Below are 12,741 nucleotides of genomic sequence, written 5' to 3'. Positions count from 1 at the left end.
TACTCCAGTTCACTGCTACCATTTTTCACATGAGTGTTTGTGGAAAAATCACTCACCAACTTCTACTTTTGGCTGCTCATAGAAAACAGGAGAAGTTGGCGTCTGAGGTTCGGGAGCTGAGGAGCCGCTCGAGGTCTTGGTTGTGGGACTCAAGGTTTGGCTTTCTTCTGACACAGATGCCAAACGAACAAGCCAATGATTAGACATGGAGGAGCTTGTAGAGCCTGTGGAAGATGAGATCAGGTAAGTGTTGTCTGGACTGTCAGCTCTCCTCACTGACCAAAGCAACAGGAACAAGGAAGTCTGCTAATAATGACTGCTGGCGGCGTTAGCTAACTTACATTTTAATTGATAAAACATTATTTTTCATATGTAAAGACAAGTGATTTTGCTTCTGCTGATATTTCAACATAATACAAAATCTACCCTGTCATAGTCTGCAGTGTTGATGTTATTTCATTATTAAAGACTAAAGTATTTAAAAAACGAACACATTAATTCTTTCTTATGGTCCATAATTTTAAATGAAAGCTATCTCATATCTGTAGGAAGATCACACTTGGTATAACTTGTTAATTCCAATTAATTTTATTTCCTTTCTTCAGCAAAATTGTGTATCGTCATAGCTAAAAGTAAAACAAGCATTAACAAATTAAACCAACAGTATCATTATTCATTTCAACATCTGTGTGTTTATATTTTCAAACTCATGTTTGGTCAGTGTATCAGCCTGGAAAATGGCAAACACAGCAACCATCGTCTTAAATGATTTAATTTGTCTATGATATAATGATGGCAGGAGATATATTCTGACCTCTAAGCGAGCAGCTGGCTGACCATGCAGGGATGCTGTTGCGTCTCTGGTAAAAGAGGATATAAGCACCACGTGTACACACGTCCCCCTCTGGTACCGGCTCTACACTGCTGTCATCATAACTGTACCACTGGCCATCCACTGAGTTCCTACAGAATGCTGAAACAGCAGAAATACTGAGATTAAAATCACTCTACTTTCATGCGTACAACTTTGTCTGTTGACATCTACATCAGCGATCACAGCTCCACGTTTTTTGACACGGACACTTTAAAAATAAATGTGTTAGGTAATTCACCACACACAATATACGCTTATTTAATTAAAGGTTATATGCAGAGTCAGTCGACAGACCTGTGTAGTGACCTCCATGCATGCCTCCATGATGGTTACACACAGCATACAGGTCGTACAGGAAGTCCTCAGGATGGTCAGTCCTTTGATGAAGCTGCTGTTTCCAGGTGGATGGAAGGCGAGTGCAGTTACTCCTCTTGACCATGTGGGGTGCCATGTCCAGGGCTGTGAGAGGGAAGCGCACGAGAGTGGAGAGCTTGTTCCGTCGTTCCCCCACCTGTCTAAAGCGCTTGAGGTGGAGGATGAGGATGTCTGGGAGCGTCCACAGGCTCATCTGAACCATGCCTTGCTGCAGCTGCTTGCAGTGAGGGCACTTCCACGCATCATCCGGAGCCAGCTGCATGCACAATATAATGGGCAATATGATGATACGATAACGCTACTGCAATAAATTATGTCATGAGATGCGCTCATTTTGGTGTAAGATACACCGAAACAACCTTCACAACTCCAATTATACTATCATTAAAATACGATTGCATTATTCAGTGAATCATCTTAAAACACATTAAATAGAGTACGTACGCAGAAATGGACAATAAAGTTTTGTATATACAAACGTGCAGAACATAAGTCCTGGAAAAGAAATTTTATGGATATTGTTTAAATGTGAACAACAATATTTTTGCTGTAGGGCTTTCTATTCCTGAACATTCAGTGAAATATGTTGCGCTTCCTTTAGGAGCATGGCGGTATTTTGGGAAAAGACCGGCACAGCATTTTTCCGGTATTACTGCGTGTGTTCAAGACGAGGACTATGTCCTTATTATCTTCTGATGTTCATTTCTAAGTTTCTTTGACTAACCCGTAACGCTGTTGGCAAGAAAAATAAAAAAGCACGAGTTTTGGAAACCTGTCTGTGCTTATATGATTTCTGTTGCAACTGGAGTTACAACTCAAGCTCTCCCTTCACCCAGACTCAACGCGTTACAACGGCTTGTATCTAAACAGTAGCCTACCAAGAAAGTCATTGTTCGCTGTCTTCCTCCTTCCTTTCACAACTATTTCTCTCAGGAGTTTATCTTTTGGCATCGTCGTGCGTTTAAACAAAATGTTTTCTCTCCCGATGCCGTGCAGCTCAGAACACAGGTGAGGTGCGTTTTTTCGTTTCTGTTCGGAAATTTCATTGGTCTAATGTTATGTTGCACAGTTTTTTGGCTTGAAGTTTGTGAAACCGGGAAAACCCCAGGAAAAATTCATAAATTAGCCGCTTCATTGTTTAAGCCGCGGGGTTTAAAACGTGGGAAAAAAGTAGCGGCTTATAGTCCGAAAAATACGGTATATAAAAAGCACAGGCCTCCACTAACATAGTCTCCATAGATCCACCACTATTGCAATGACATGGCATAGGGACATTATAATGCTGGAACAGGTTTGGGTCTCCTACTTCAAGTGAAGAAAAAAGAAACAAGTTTATGGTAACATTTTGTGGAAGAACCACATATGGTTAGAAAAGTCAAGTATTTCAATGTCCATATGGTCCATGTGAACCTGCAGTATCAGCTCAGTATCTTTTCAAAGAGAACCTCCACAGTACTCATTATATGACAACTGAATGTGACATCAACTGCATTTATTGTGGCACATAGAATTGAACAGGTCACGTCTGACCTTGGACCAGACCGGATACATGCCATGAAGACAAACTGTACACAGTGTACTAAGGCTCATCATTGCACAAAATGTAACACCTAATTCAGTGGTTTTGAGATTGTACTGAAAGAAAGTGTTTTGGCATCAAAGTTGAAAAAATTCCAAATATGGTGTCCATGAAGCAAATAATCAGCTGCAAAGCAATCTTGATCCGCGTGTAGAGGATGACAAAATGTTTTCACACCGCAGATTTAGCCGTGTCATTGTTTAGTCGCATACTTCTGAGCTTGTTTTAGTTGTATAAGGTCAGGCCTTTATTATGCTTTTGTATCACTATTCTTCATAGTCACTCTTGTGTAACTAGTACAATCTTTTAGTTTACTGTAAAGTCATCTTTCACTTCCTTTCTCTGTGTTTAGTTTCAATTCTTCATTTGTTGATGTTCTAAATTTGACCTTGAATATCAGACACATGTTTTGCTGTTCTTACTTCTTGTATTTGCTTAGCATCGCAAATGTCTTTTCACAGAAGTCTATTGAATTCTTTATGAGTCTTTTAATGCAACAATCAGCAACATTATTAGTTATGGGGTTATTGTTTTGGACTGGGCGTGTTACCTGCTCTTCTTTAGTATAAAGCTGAAAGCACTCGTCCAGTGTGCAGCTATGTTGCTGAACATGCTGCTGCTGCTGGGCACGTACACTTTCACAATCCTTTACCACCTCCTCCTGGATGTTACCAAAGAGACTACAACACACAAACAAACACAATCATTTAATTTAGCCTTCTGTTTCTATATAACTGCTGTATTTCCATAACATATTTGACATTTACGGCATTCAGCAGAAACCCTTATCCAGAGCGATATGCATTTGTCTCATTTATTCAACTGAGTTAAAGTCCAATGCCTTAAACAGTAAACTACCACCCTCCCACATTATAATACTAGGACTTGTAGTTACTAATGTTCTGTCCATATGTATTTAAATTCACAATGAACAAAATCAGCAATTCAACCTGGCATCACTTTGTATCGCATAGTTTTCTCGAGGTTTCACAGTGGAACAGCCCAATTTATTGTTTAGTGCTAAAAACAGTCCTAATGTGACTGTGCACTCCCATTTATACCAGAAAGTGATTAGACAATAATGGCCTGACTCACCAGTCTTTTATTCTGTGTTCCCACTCCACAATCAGCTTCACATGTGGAGGACCGCCTGCGCCGCACAGCTTCAGAGCTCTGAGCAAACAGAGGAAAACACCAGTTAGTACTAATTGTACTAATTACTTACCACTGTAGTACATTTTTCATATCTTTCCACTCATAATCATGATGATGATTATTATATACTGTATATGCTATTAGTTAACACAATTATACTATTAGTAGTTATAATTGTCTCATCGGACACATCACAACCTACAAATAAGGCTGACTAGAACACACAGCAGTCTCATTCAAAGTCATGTTTAGGCACTAGATTATTGATTCTGTCCTCAGAATTTTGGGGCCAGGTAATCCAGCTTCATTACAATCTATGTACCATGACCAATAATTGTTTATGCTTGTGTAGAATGTCAAAAAAAAAAAGAAAAAGCTATTTGTCTGTGAGTTTCAAAAATACCAATAAACTCCTTGATAACACTGAGCAGTGACTGCTGTGTTCAGCGTCCTTTAAAAAGCAGCAAGCAAATTTTCATCATGACTGCCATGTGTGTCCCTGCTGGAGATCATTCATGAGCCAGTTTTGAAGAGGCTCTTGCACTGACTCTTTGATTCTTGTGCCAAAAAGTCCAAAACACAGCAGGCAAGAGAAGTAGACATAAGGAGTTGAGCTTTCGATCAAACCAAAGCATCGGTTCTCCTCATCACAGTATGCATGGTGTCATTTTTTGCAAAAAAGGTTTACGAGTGAAATCATCGCACATCTTCAACCTTATTTTCTTTATTTAGCAAGCTTTATTGCAATTTAAACGAAACAAAATATACAGCGCCTGTCAAAAATCTGGAAACACCTAGTCTTTTATTGTTTCTGAGAGAGACATGCATGTTGCTTTTATTGATATGCACCTTAGGGAAGTAGGTAGGTTTTGGATGAAATACATGTAGATATGTTCAGGTCGACTTCACAAGTTTCTGTTTTTGTTTGGAGAACATGCTAACTTACCATATACTGTAAATGTAGGGTAAATAGTTTAAGGAATATTGAACCAACATGGCTACCGTTCCATACTTCAGAACCACGCAATCCTTTCCGGACTGTGGCTAACTGGAACTATACAACAATACAATGACCCAAAGCATATGCCCAGGCTCTGTAAGTGTTATGTAGAGAACAAACAGTCATCTGGAGTGTTATTTATCATAGAATGGCCTGTCCCAGTCACCAGACCTAAATCCTATTGAACTGCTCTGGGATGAACTGGATCACAAAGTCAGAAAGAAATATCCAACTAGTGAAGAACACCACTGACAAGTTTTATAAAAGGCATTGCAAAGTATTTCAGCTGATTGCTTGTAGAAATGAACTGTCTGGCTTCCAAGAGTGTGTAAAGCTGTTACTAATGCTGAGGAAGGATTTATTAATGGAAATAAAGTTTAACATCTGTACATTTATATATTTGTTTAAAGTAAATCCTTTTAACAGTAAAATACCCAACTCATATGTTTACACACACATATCTATCTATCTATCTATCTATCTATCTATCTATCTATCTATCTATCTATCTATCTATCTATCTATCTATCTATCTATCTATCCATCCATCCATCCATCCATCCATCCATCCATCCATCCATCCATCCATCCATCCATCCATCCATCTTGTTGCATATACATGAAAGGAAAATGTGTGTCTCTTAAAATCCATAAAAGACTGGATGTTTCTAAACTTTTGACAGACACTGTATATAAAAAATACAATTGAATATGATTTAAACTATAAAATCGTGAGATATTTGATCATGATCTAACCCTAAAATCCGTTAGAAGCTCAACTGATATCATGCCATTTTAGAAGTTCAACCCTCTTTGTGCCAAAACGATGATTACGCTGAAAAGAAAAAACATGCTATTAGTCTGAAAATGTATGTTATTATAATGTCCTCTTTAAGCATTTAGACAAAAAAAAAAAAAAAATCATAATGCTGAAGAGCATGCTGTCTGGTGGTCAGGATAATAATATAGAATTAAATGGCTTTGGGCATTTTTCGAAATGATCAGCTTTTCATTTAACTATGTGTTTAAGAAAACATCCATGCCATCTACCATATATTCTGTGTAAATTCAAGCTTCAATCATTTTGAACACTGTATGTTACATTTATATATACTGATTGTCCTTTATTGACTGATGGTGCATGTCCTATCATGTCATGTCATTTATAGTTTTCTTGCAACCACTAAGGTTTAAGTTTGTAATACTGTAAGTATTTATGAGACAGACATCGTTTTATAGATAGAGATGGTCTTCGTCAAAGGGTTAATGCTGACTCTTTGGCAGTCCAAAGCGTGTAACTCACTAACAGCGTAATCGAAACCTTGACCTGCTCTCGCCGTGAAGACATGAAACGACAGGAAGTGTGTAAACAGGTCTATTGTGGAAGAAAAGTATTTCCTTCGACCTTGTGGCAAATAAATAAAAAACTGGCTTAAGTCTAGTTCAGCTCTTTGAATGCAGCTTTTCAAAGACACTGGCTTTGACACTTTTTGATGCTCTCTAGCTTAAAAGTAGAACGTTCTAAAGAGCACAATCTAAACTTCTTATTATGCAGTTCTTTTTTTTTTGCATGGCTTTTTTCTTTTCATGATCTGAATGTAGAGGAAAGAATAAATTCTTTGCCATTACAAACTGTCAGAATGCGGTAGTCCATTTTGTAAAATCTTGGGTAAAACGCAACTTGTCCATTTGATAAACCTGTAGACATCTCGCTGGTAAGCCAGGGTGTGGAGAGACTGCAAATTAATGACCTCTCATGGGGACACTCTGACAGCTGTATCTACTGCTCACTAAAGTCTATACTGTATCTGTATAATAATAATAATAAGAATAACAAGAACACTAACAAAAATAATCATTATAATTATCATTATTATTATCTCTAAACCTCCCCAGTCAAAATCATATAATATTTTAATCATATAAATAATTTACGTAAGGGGACACCCCCTTACCTGTCAACTGCAGGATGGTAAAGTGGACGTCCATCCTGCGGATTCAGGTAGCTACAGGACACTGATCCCCCAACAACACGGATCTTAAACAGGACTCTGTTATTCTGTGAGGAAACAAAGACAAAAATGTCACATACAGACAGACTCTTTAACATGGCATAGTTTGGGTCCCCATTTGTCCCCTTAGACAGGGGCTGTTCTGTTTTAAGAGCCTGAAATAAAGACAGTGATATAAAGGAAAAACAAATTGCATATAGATGGACTCTATAACATGGTAATGTGGGAAACATTCACTGCCATGGCTTGGGCTATTTTGTCCCCTAAGACAAATTCTATCACTTTATCTTGACCCTGAATCCATCCAGAGGGCACAAGTGAATACAGAATATTTCCTTATCACATACATATTGTAGGACAGTAGTAAAATGATCTGTAGTAATTAGTAACATAGATTGTATATTCTACTGTATTATACTGTCACAAAATTGACTTTTTGGTAGGTGGTTTATGTAACTAAGAATGCGCTAACAGCCAGATGTGTTTGGTAACAAACCCAAACGCAAGCATGATGCAGAGTAAAAAACCTTGCAGCATTCAGAGACAGGACAGGCATCGGCTCAACAAACATATGAGGATGTTTGTTTCTTCTATTGATGTTTTTTTCATCATTTCAGAGAAAATGTCATGCAGTGTAAAATATTGTTTCGGTACATGAAATTATTCACATAGTGATGGATGTAGTGTGCATATCTCCCAGCTAATACACCATGCAGTTTGACCCTGAGCTATGGTTACGGTCTGTGTTTTATCCTTGTGGTTTTCTCCAGGTTCTCCAGTTTCCTCCGAAAAAACCTTGCCAGTTTCATGCTGATTTCTCCCTATGCATGAATGTGTGTGTGTGTGTGTGCATGTTGCCCTGAGATGGACTGGGATCCCATTCAGAGTGTATTCCAACCTCATATTCTGTGTTCCCTGGACAAGCTCTAGAAATGAACTCACAGTCTTCAGACACGTTAAATCACCCAGTCCTCAGCCTGGATCACGTTTCTGATTTCTGGTTCGCCCTTCTGATTTGTTTGTCCTCGTTTTCCTGATAAATCTGCACTTATAGCCAACCCTGTCTGAAGCCTGATATTCTGCTTGTTCTTGCCCGTGTGCGTCTGCATTCTGTGAAGATCTATTGAACCCTTGAAAATAAAACGCTGCTCCATTCATTCAAGAATGAAATGGATTTTTCCCTGCTTTTTAAATGAAATTCTACATGTTGCTTCAAAAAAAAAAAAAAAAAAAAAAAAGACTCCTGCTGGGAGACTTAGTGTGTGTGTGAAAATAGAAAAAGATTTTCGTCCCAAAAATGGTGTCAGAAAGGCTGCAGGGGCTACAGGGGCAAGGAGTTTATTTAAATTATTTCATGCATAGAGACAAAAATAGAAAAGAAAAATGAAAGCAAACAAATATACAGATGTATCAAAGCCTGACCATTTGGACTGCATTGTAAATCTTCATCCGAAAAGTTTACATTGTAACCTGTGACATGGGGATATTTTTCAGAGCGTCCAGCAGAGGGAGTTCATTGACTGCTTAAAGATAATGAAAAAGCAATTGAATTTCGCTCTGGCATTTGTGGCATCCACCAATAATAGCTCCATGCTGTCGATCATTTGTACACCTGGATGAATATAACTTTGCATAAAACCAGAACGTCAGGTCTCGGGGAAACATAGACGACAAGAGTGTAAGCAAAAACGCAACGCTGACACGCCCACATTTCAGGACGACACCTGTACAGTCCAAATCAGTCATCAATGGTTTGTCAAGCATAACACACTTATCACTACAACAAAATTTCTCAATATGACCTCTAACCGAATTATGCATGGAATAAATGGAAATGCCAATGAGATATGACAGAACTGAAATTGGTATTGTGTTGATGCTGAATAATTATTTTCATTATGAGTGCTTATGTGTAACTATAAATAATGTTAATGTTTCCCGCTGTAATTAGTCTATAGAAGATTACTGAATAAGAATTACACCAGAGACTGACTAAAAACAAAAAAGGAATTCTGTGGCCTGCAAATTCCCTATACCTCATTCCTATAGGCTTTAAAACAGAAGTGAAACTGGATATTGTACACCCAAAACCAAACCTAATCCTTAAGATGGCCAAATATCCTACAGGATTTTGCTTGATCCCTTTCTAACTCTAATCTAATCTATGTTGCAACAGACTTGGACCCTGATCTCAGAAATCAAGCCTGTGCTATTGTGTGTACCATTTTAACACACCTTATTCAACCTCTCCCCGATGCTGAGTTCTCTATTCTGTGAATGTTTCAATCAGATTTTATTGGACACACACAGCATGCAGTGAAGTGCTTTTTGTGATTGTCCAGCGGCATAAAACCGAATTTAAATCGCGTTCTGTTTGCTGTGCATGCAGACAATGTACAAAACCATACTAATGAACTAGTCAAGATGTAGGCAAATGTGGCCTTTACAGTGCACATGTTATATAGAGAATCATTCTCAATCATTCTGAAAAGCTAAATTCTTAAAATTAAAATGTTTAAATGCATTACAAGAGGTTAAGCAGAATGGAGGATGTGTGGGATCCTAATGTTATGAGAGGGAGTACTTCTTTAATGTGACGTCTCATTATTTCTTAAAGGTTTTTAAGACATTTTTCTTTTTCTACATTTTCCATACTTCATTTATTTTATTTTTCAAATAGTCTTTTTTTTTTTTTTTTCAGAATAGCGTATTAAAATCGTTCTCATGTTGAGGAGGTGCTGCAAGGTTGCAATGAACTTTAAAACATAAAACAAGAATATCAAAGAGAACACTGTTGCCAAACTTCTTTAAAAAACTTCAAAATGACTTCAAGTGTTCCAGATTACCTGGGAATATCTGCTGATGAAAGCACCATTGACCATGTACGTGGACTTTTTGGGACACCAAATTACTGAACATCCCTTACAATAAATCAATCACAAGCCGAATTCATTAACCCCGTATTCTGGACTTGTGCAAACGTTTGATCCAGTTTTACTAGTAAGCCCTTCTGTACAAAATAAAGCTGGACTTGTTTGTAAAAATGTTCTTTGTAGGAGTTCTTTGAAACTTTTACTTTCACACACACACACACACACACACACACACACACACACACACACACACACACACCCAACAAGGCATGTCAGGAACCTTTTCAAACAGAAAGCCCTGCACGGTCACATGTTTGAAATAAGACACTGTAATTAGCAGGTGTTTTATCATCTCCACTTTCAATGCTATTTAGTGTGTGTGTGTGTGTGTGTGTGTGTGTGTAGAGTAATGTAGTTCAATAGGAAATGTTTACACCAAAGCCACCCTCTGATAAAACAACTAAATTAATGACAAAAACACTATTTCACACCAGTTCTGCAAAAAAAACCAAAAAACCTATAGTCATGAAAATGCTTTAACAAATATTTTCAGTTCTACTTGGATCTTACCCAGAACACTGAGGGTGAGAGAAGATTAAAAACTAAACAACTCACACGAGTGGAATTGAACTAAAGATCTCCATTGAGTTGCCAGATTATTACTGATACCTCTCTAGTATAATATTTCTTTTTCATTGCATTAAAATGATATTACCTGGGCATAAAATCGATGTTTATTTGTATTGCTTATGTGTTTATCCAAAGTGACTAGAAATGAGTGGTGCTGCAAATAAAATGTTTTATTTTTTTTTTTCTTTTTAGAATTTTTACACCTGAGCTAAGGCAACCCTTTTTAAACTTTCCAAAATAGGCTCAAACTCGACCTGGAGAACAGCGAAGCAATAAAAATACATCCTGTCCCTGGAACAAAATAAGCAGAATATGCCATGTGATGGTGCATTACCTGGGCATGTTTAGAACAGGTTTATATATTAAACTGCAACTTGCATAGGTGCAAACAGAAAACACACACAAATGACCTTCTTTCACAATTTAAATCATCCCTCCTGCCTGAAAACATAGCAGATAAAATATGATTTAAACACCCCTGACAAACCGTCAATGACCCCAGGCACATAAACCAGTTAAAAATACATAAGAAAAGAGGCAACTGTAAATGGAAATAAAAGTTATCCATTATTTATATACATACACTGCAGGCACAGTCTATTTTCAGCTCTTACAAAGGAATTCAAGTAAGGAGCTGCAAATCCTGTCGAATATTTGGGAAGTACCAATAATACTGAAAAATCAAACCTCAAAACGCTTTCAAGTGTGAGGACAGTAATCATCTCAGTCGGCATTTTTTTTTTTTTTTTTTAAAGGTGAGGTGGACCTCCTTTTCATTAGGATTTCACTCTCGACCACCACCATACCGAACATAAGAGACGACTGCTGAGAATGCGACAGTGCTGATGTAAGATCAGAAGAAGATCCAAACAGAGCTAATCTAACATCAGGACAGTATCCCTGCGAGTAACAAGAATATCTTCCCCCAAAACCCAGGCACCTCAGTGCAAAACCAAAAAGCATGAACAGAAGTACCTTCTGCGTAAGACATTTATATCAAAATATATATATATATATATATATACAAAAAAAAAAAGATACTGCCTGTATGTTCTGTGCATCTGCTTGCTTTTCCAAAGGTGAAAGTGTGGCATGGTCACTGCCTCGCTAGTAGTTTTCTGTAATTTGTTAATAATTGAAATTATTTCTATTTCATTAAACAAAATGATTGAATTATATTGAATTAAACAAAAATTATAATGCAGCGCAAACAATTTTATATATTTTTTGCTCATTTTTGTATCGCTATCATCATCGTAAGATCCGAAAATCTCAAGTTGAACCATCGTAACTGGGGACTACCTGTATTTACATACGTTTTGCTTTTCAGAAATCATTCGATGAGTATGAGAGAATGTGCACCAGGAAAACATTCCCCGTTCCATCACAATACCACCAATAGCCTATACTCGTCACACGCAGAGATCTCCTTGGCAAACTCTGATCATACAATCAGAATGAAAGCTAAAGTTGTCTGACCTGCCCAATGTCCTCAGTAGTCTAGTCATGATGCCTCTGTATTCAGTGGAAATGCTCCTTCTGTTCCTCACTGAGGAACATGGACACTCACTATGGTCTTTATTTGCTGTAGGACCCTCCACAATAATGTGGTATAAGTGCAATCTTCTGTAGTAACATTCTGTAATGACAATTTTACTTTAGGCACGTTTTGCCTAGTGTTTGTTGGAATAATTCTCTACTTTGACCACTCCTGGGCCACAAGCTGTTTTCACCGAAGATTGATTCATGTATTTTTTTTTCATATCCTTCTTGGTAAACTTTAAGAGTGTGTGTTGAAATACGGCAGAGGCGGATGCCAGTGCAAATCGAAAAACCAAAAAATGAACCAGAAACGTGTACAAGCAAAAATAAATCTGGGGTTGCTAGTGCATAATACACTGTGAACTTGATACAGGAAGGCTAATCACGTGAAATAAGTGCAGTGCCTCATGGGAAGTGTAGTCCCACTGCATTAACCATGTTAAAAAGTCAAGGTTTTATTCATTCCAACATTCACTTGAACAATAGCTGATGCTAGAAACATAGATCTCCCCTAACAGTCAAGTCTCATGGAATGTTACTTGTAGGAAAGCATTACCTGTGTGAAGGGGTGAACCTAATAAACTGACAGCTCTGTATATATGATAATGCTTATAATCAAGATAAAGCAATTGCTCAGGCTGCAACAGCGTACGACACTGATGTGATTTGCAAGTCCCTTCGACTTTTCCATGTGTTAATTG

At 37.7% G+C, this 12,741-nt stretch overlaps 1 protein-coding gene across 1 annotated transcript in view; it reads right to left on the bottom strand.

The window, feature by feature from the left end:
- Positions 1–12,741, bottom strand: part of usp43b (ubiquitin specific peptidase 43b) — a 97,082-nt gene that overhangs the window by 6,468 nt on the left and 77,873 nt on the right. The window contains exons 9-14 of the mRNA XM_046866114.1: positions 6,939–7,042; positions 3,924–4,001; positions 3,379–3,508; positions 1,169–1,505; positions 815–973; positions 57–224 (exon numbers count right to left, since the gene is read on the bottom strand). Of these exons, the coding sequence (XP_046722070.1) occupies positions 57–224; positions 815–973; positions 1,169–1,505; positions 3,379–3,508; positions 3,924–4,001; positions 6,939–7,042 (976 nt within the window). The remainder of the gene's footprint in view (positions 1–56; positions 225–814; positions 974–1,168; positions 1,506–3,378; positions 3,509–3,923; positions 4,002–6,938; positions 7,043–12,741) is intronic.

This window comes from Silurus meridionalis, chromosome 14 (genome assembly GCF_014805685.1).
Source record: "Silurus meridionalis isolate SWU-2019-XX chromosome 14, ASM1480568v1, whole genome shotgun sequence".
In the NCBI taxonomy this organism is placed as follows: Eukaryota; Metazoa; Chordata; class Actinopteri; order Siluriformes; family Siluridae; genus Silurus; species Silurus meridionalis.
This window is presented reverse-complemented; position numbering and strand designations above follow the sequence as displayed.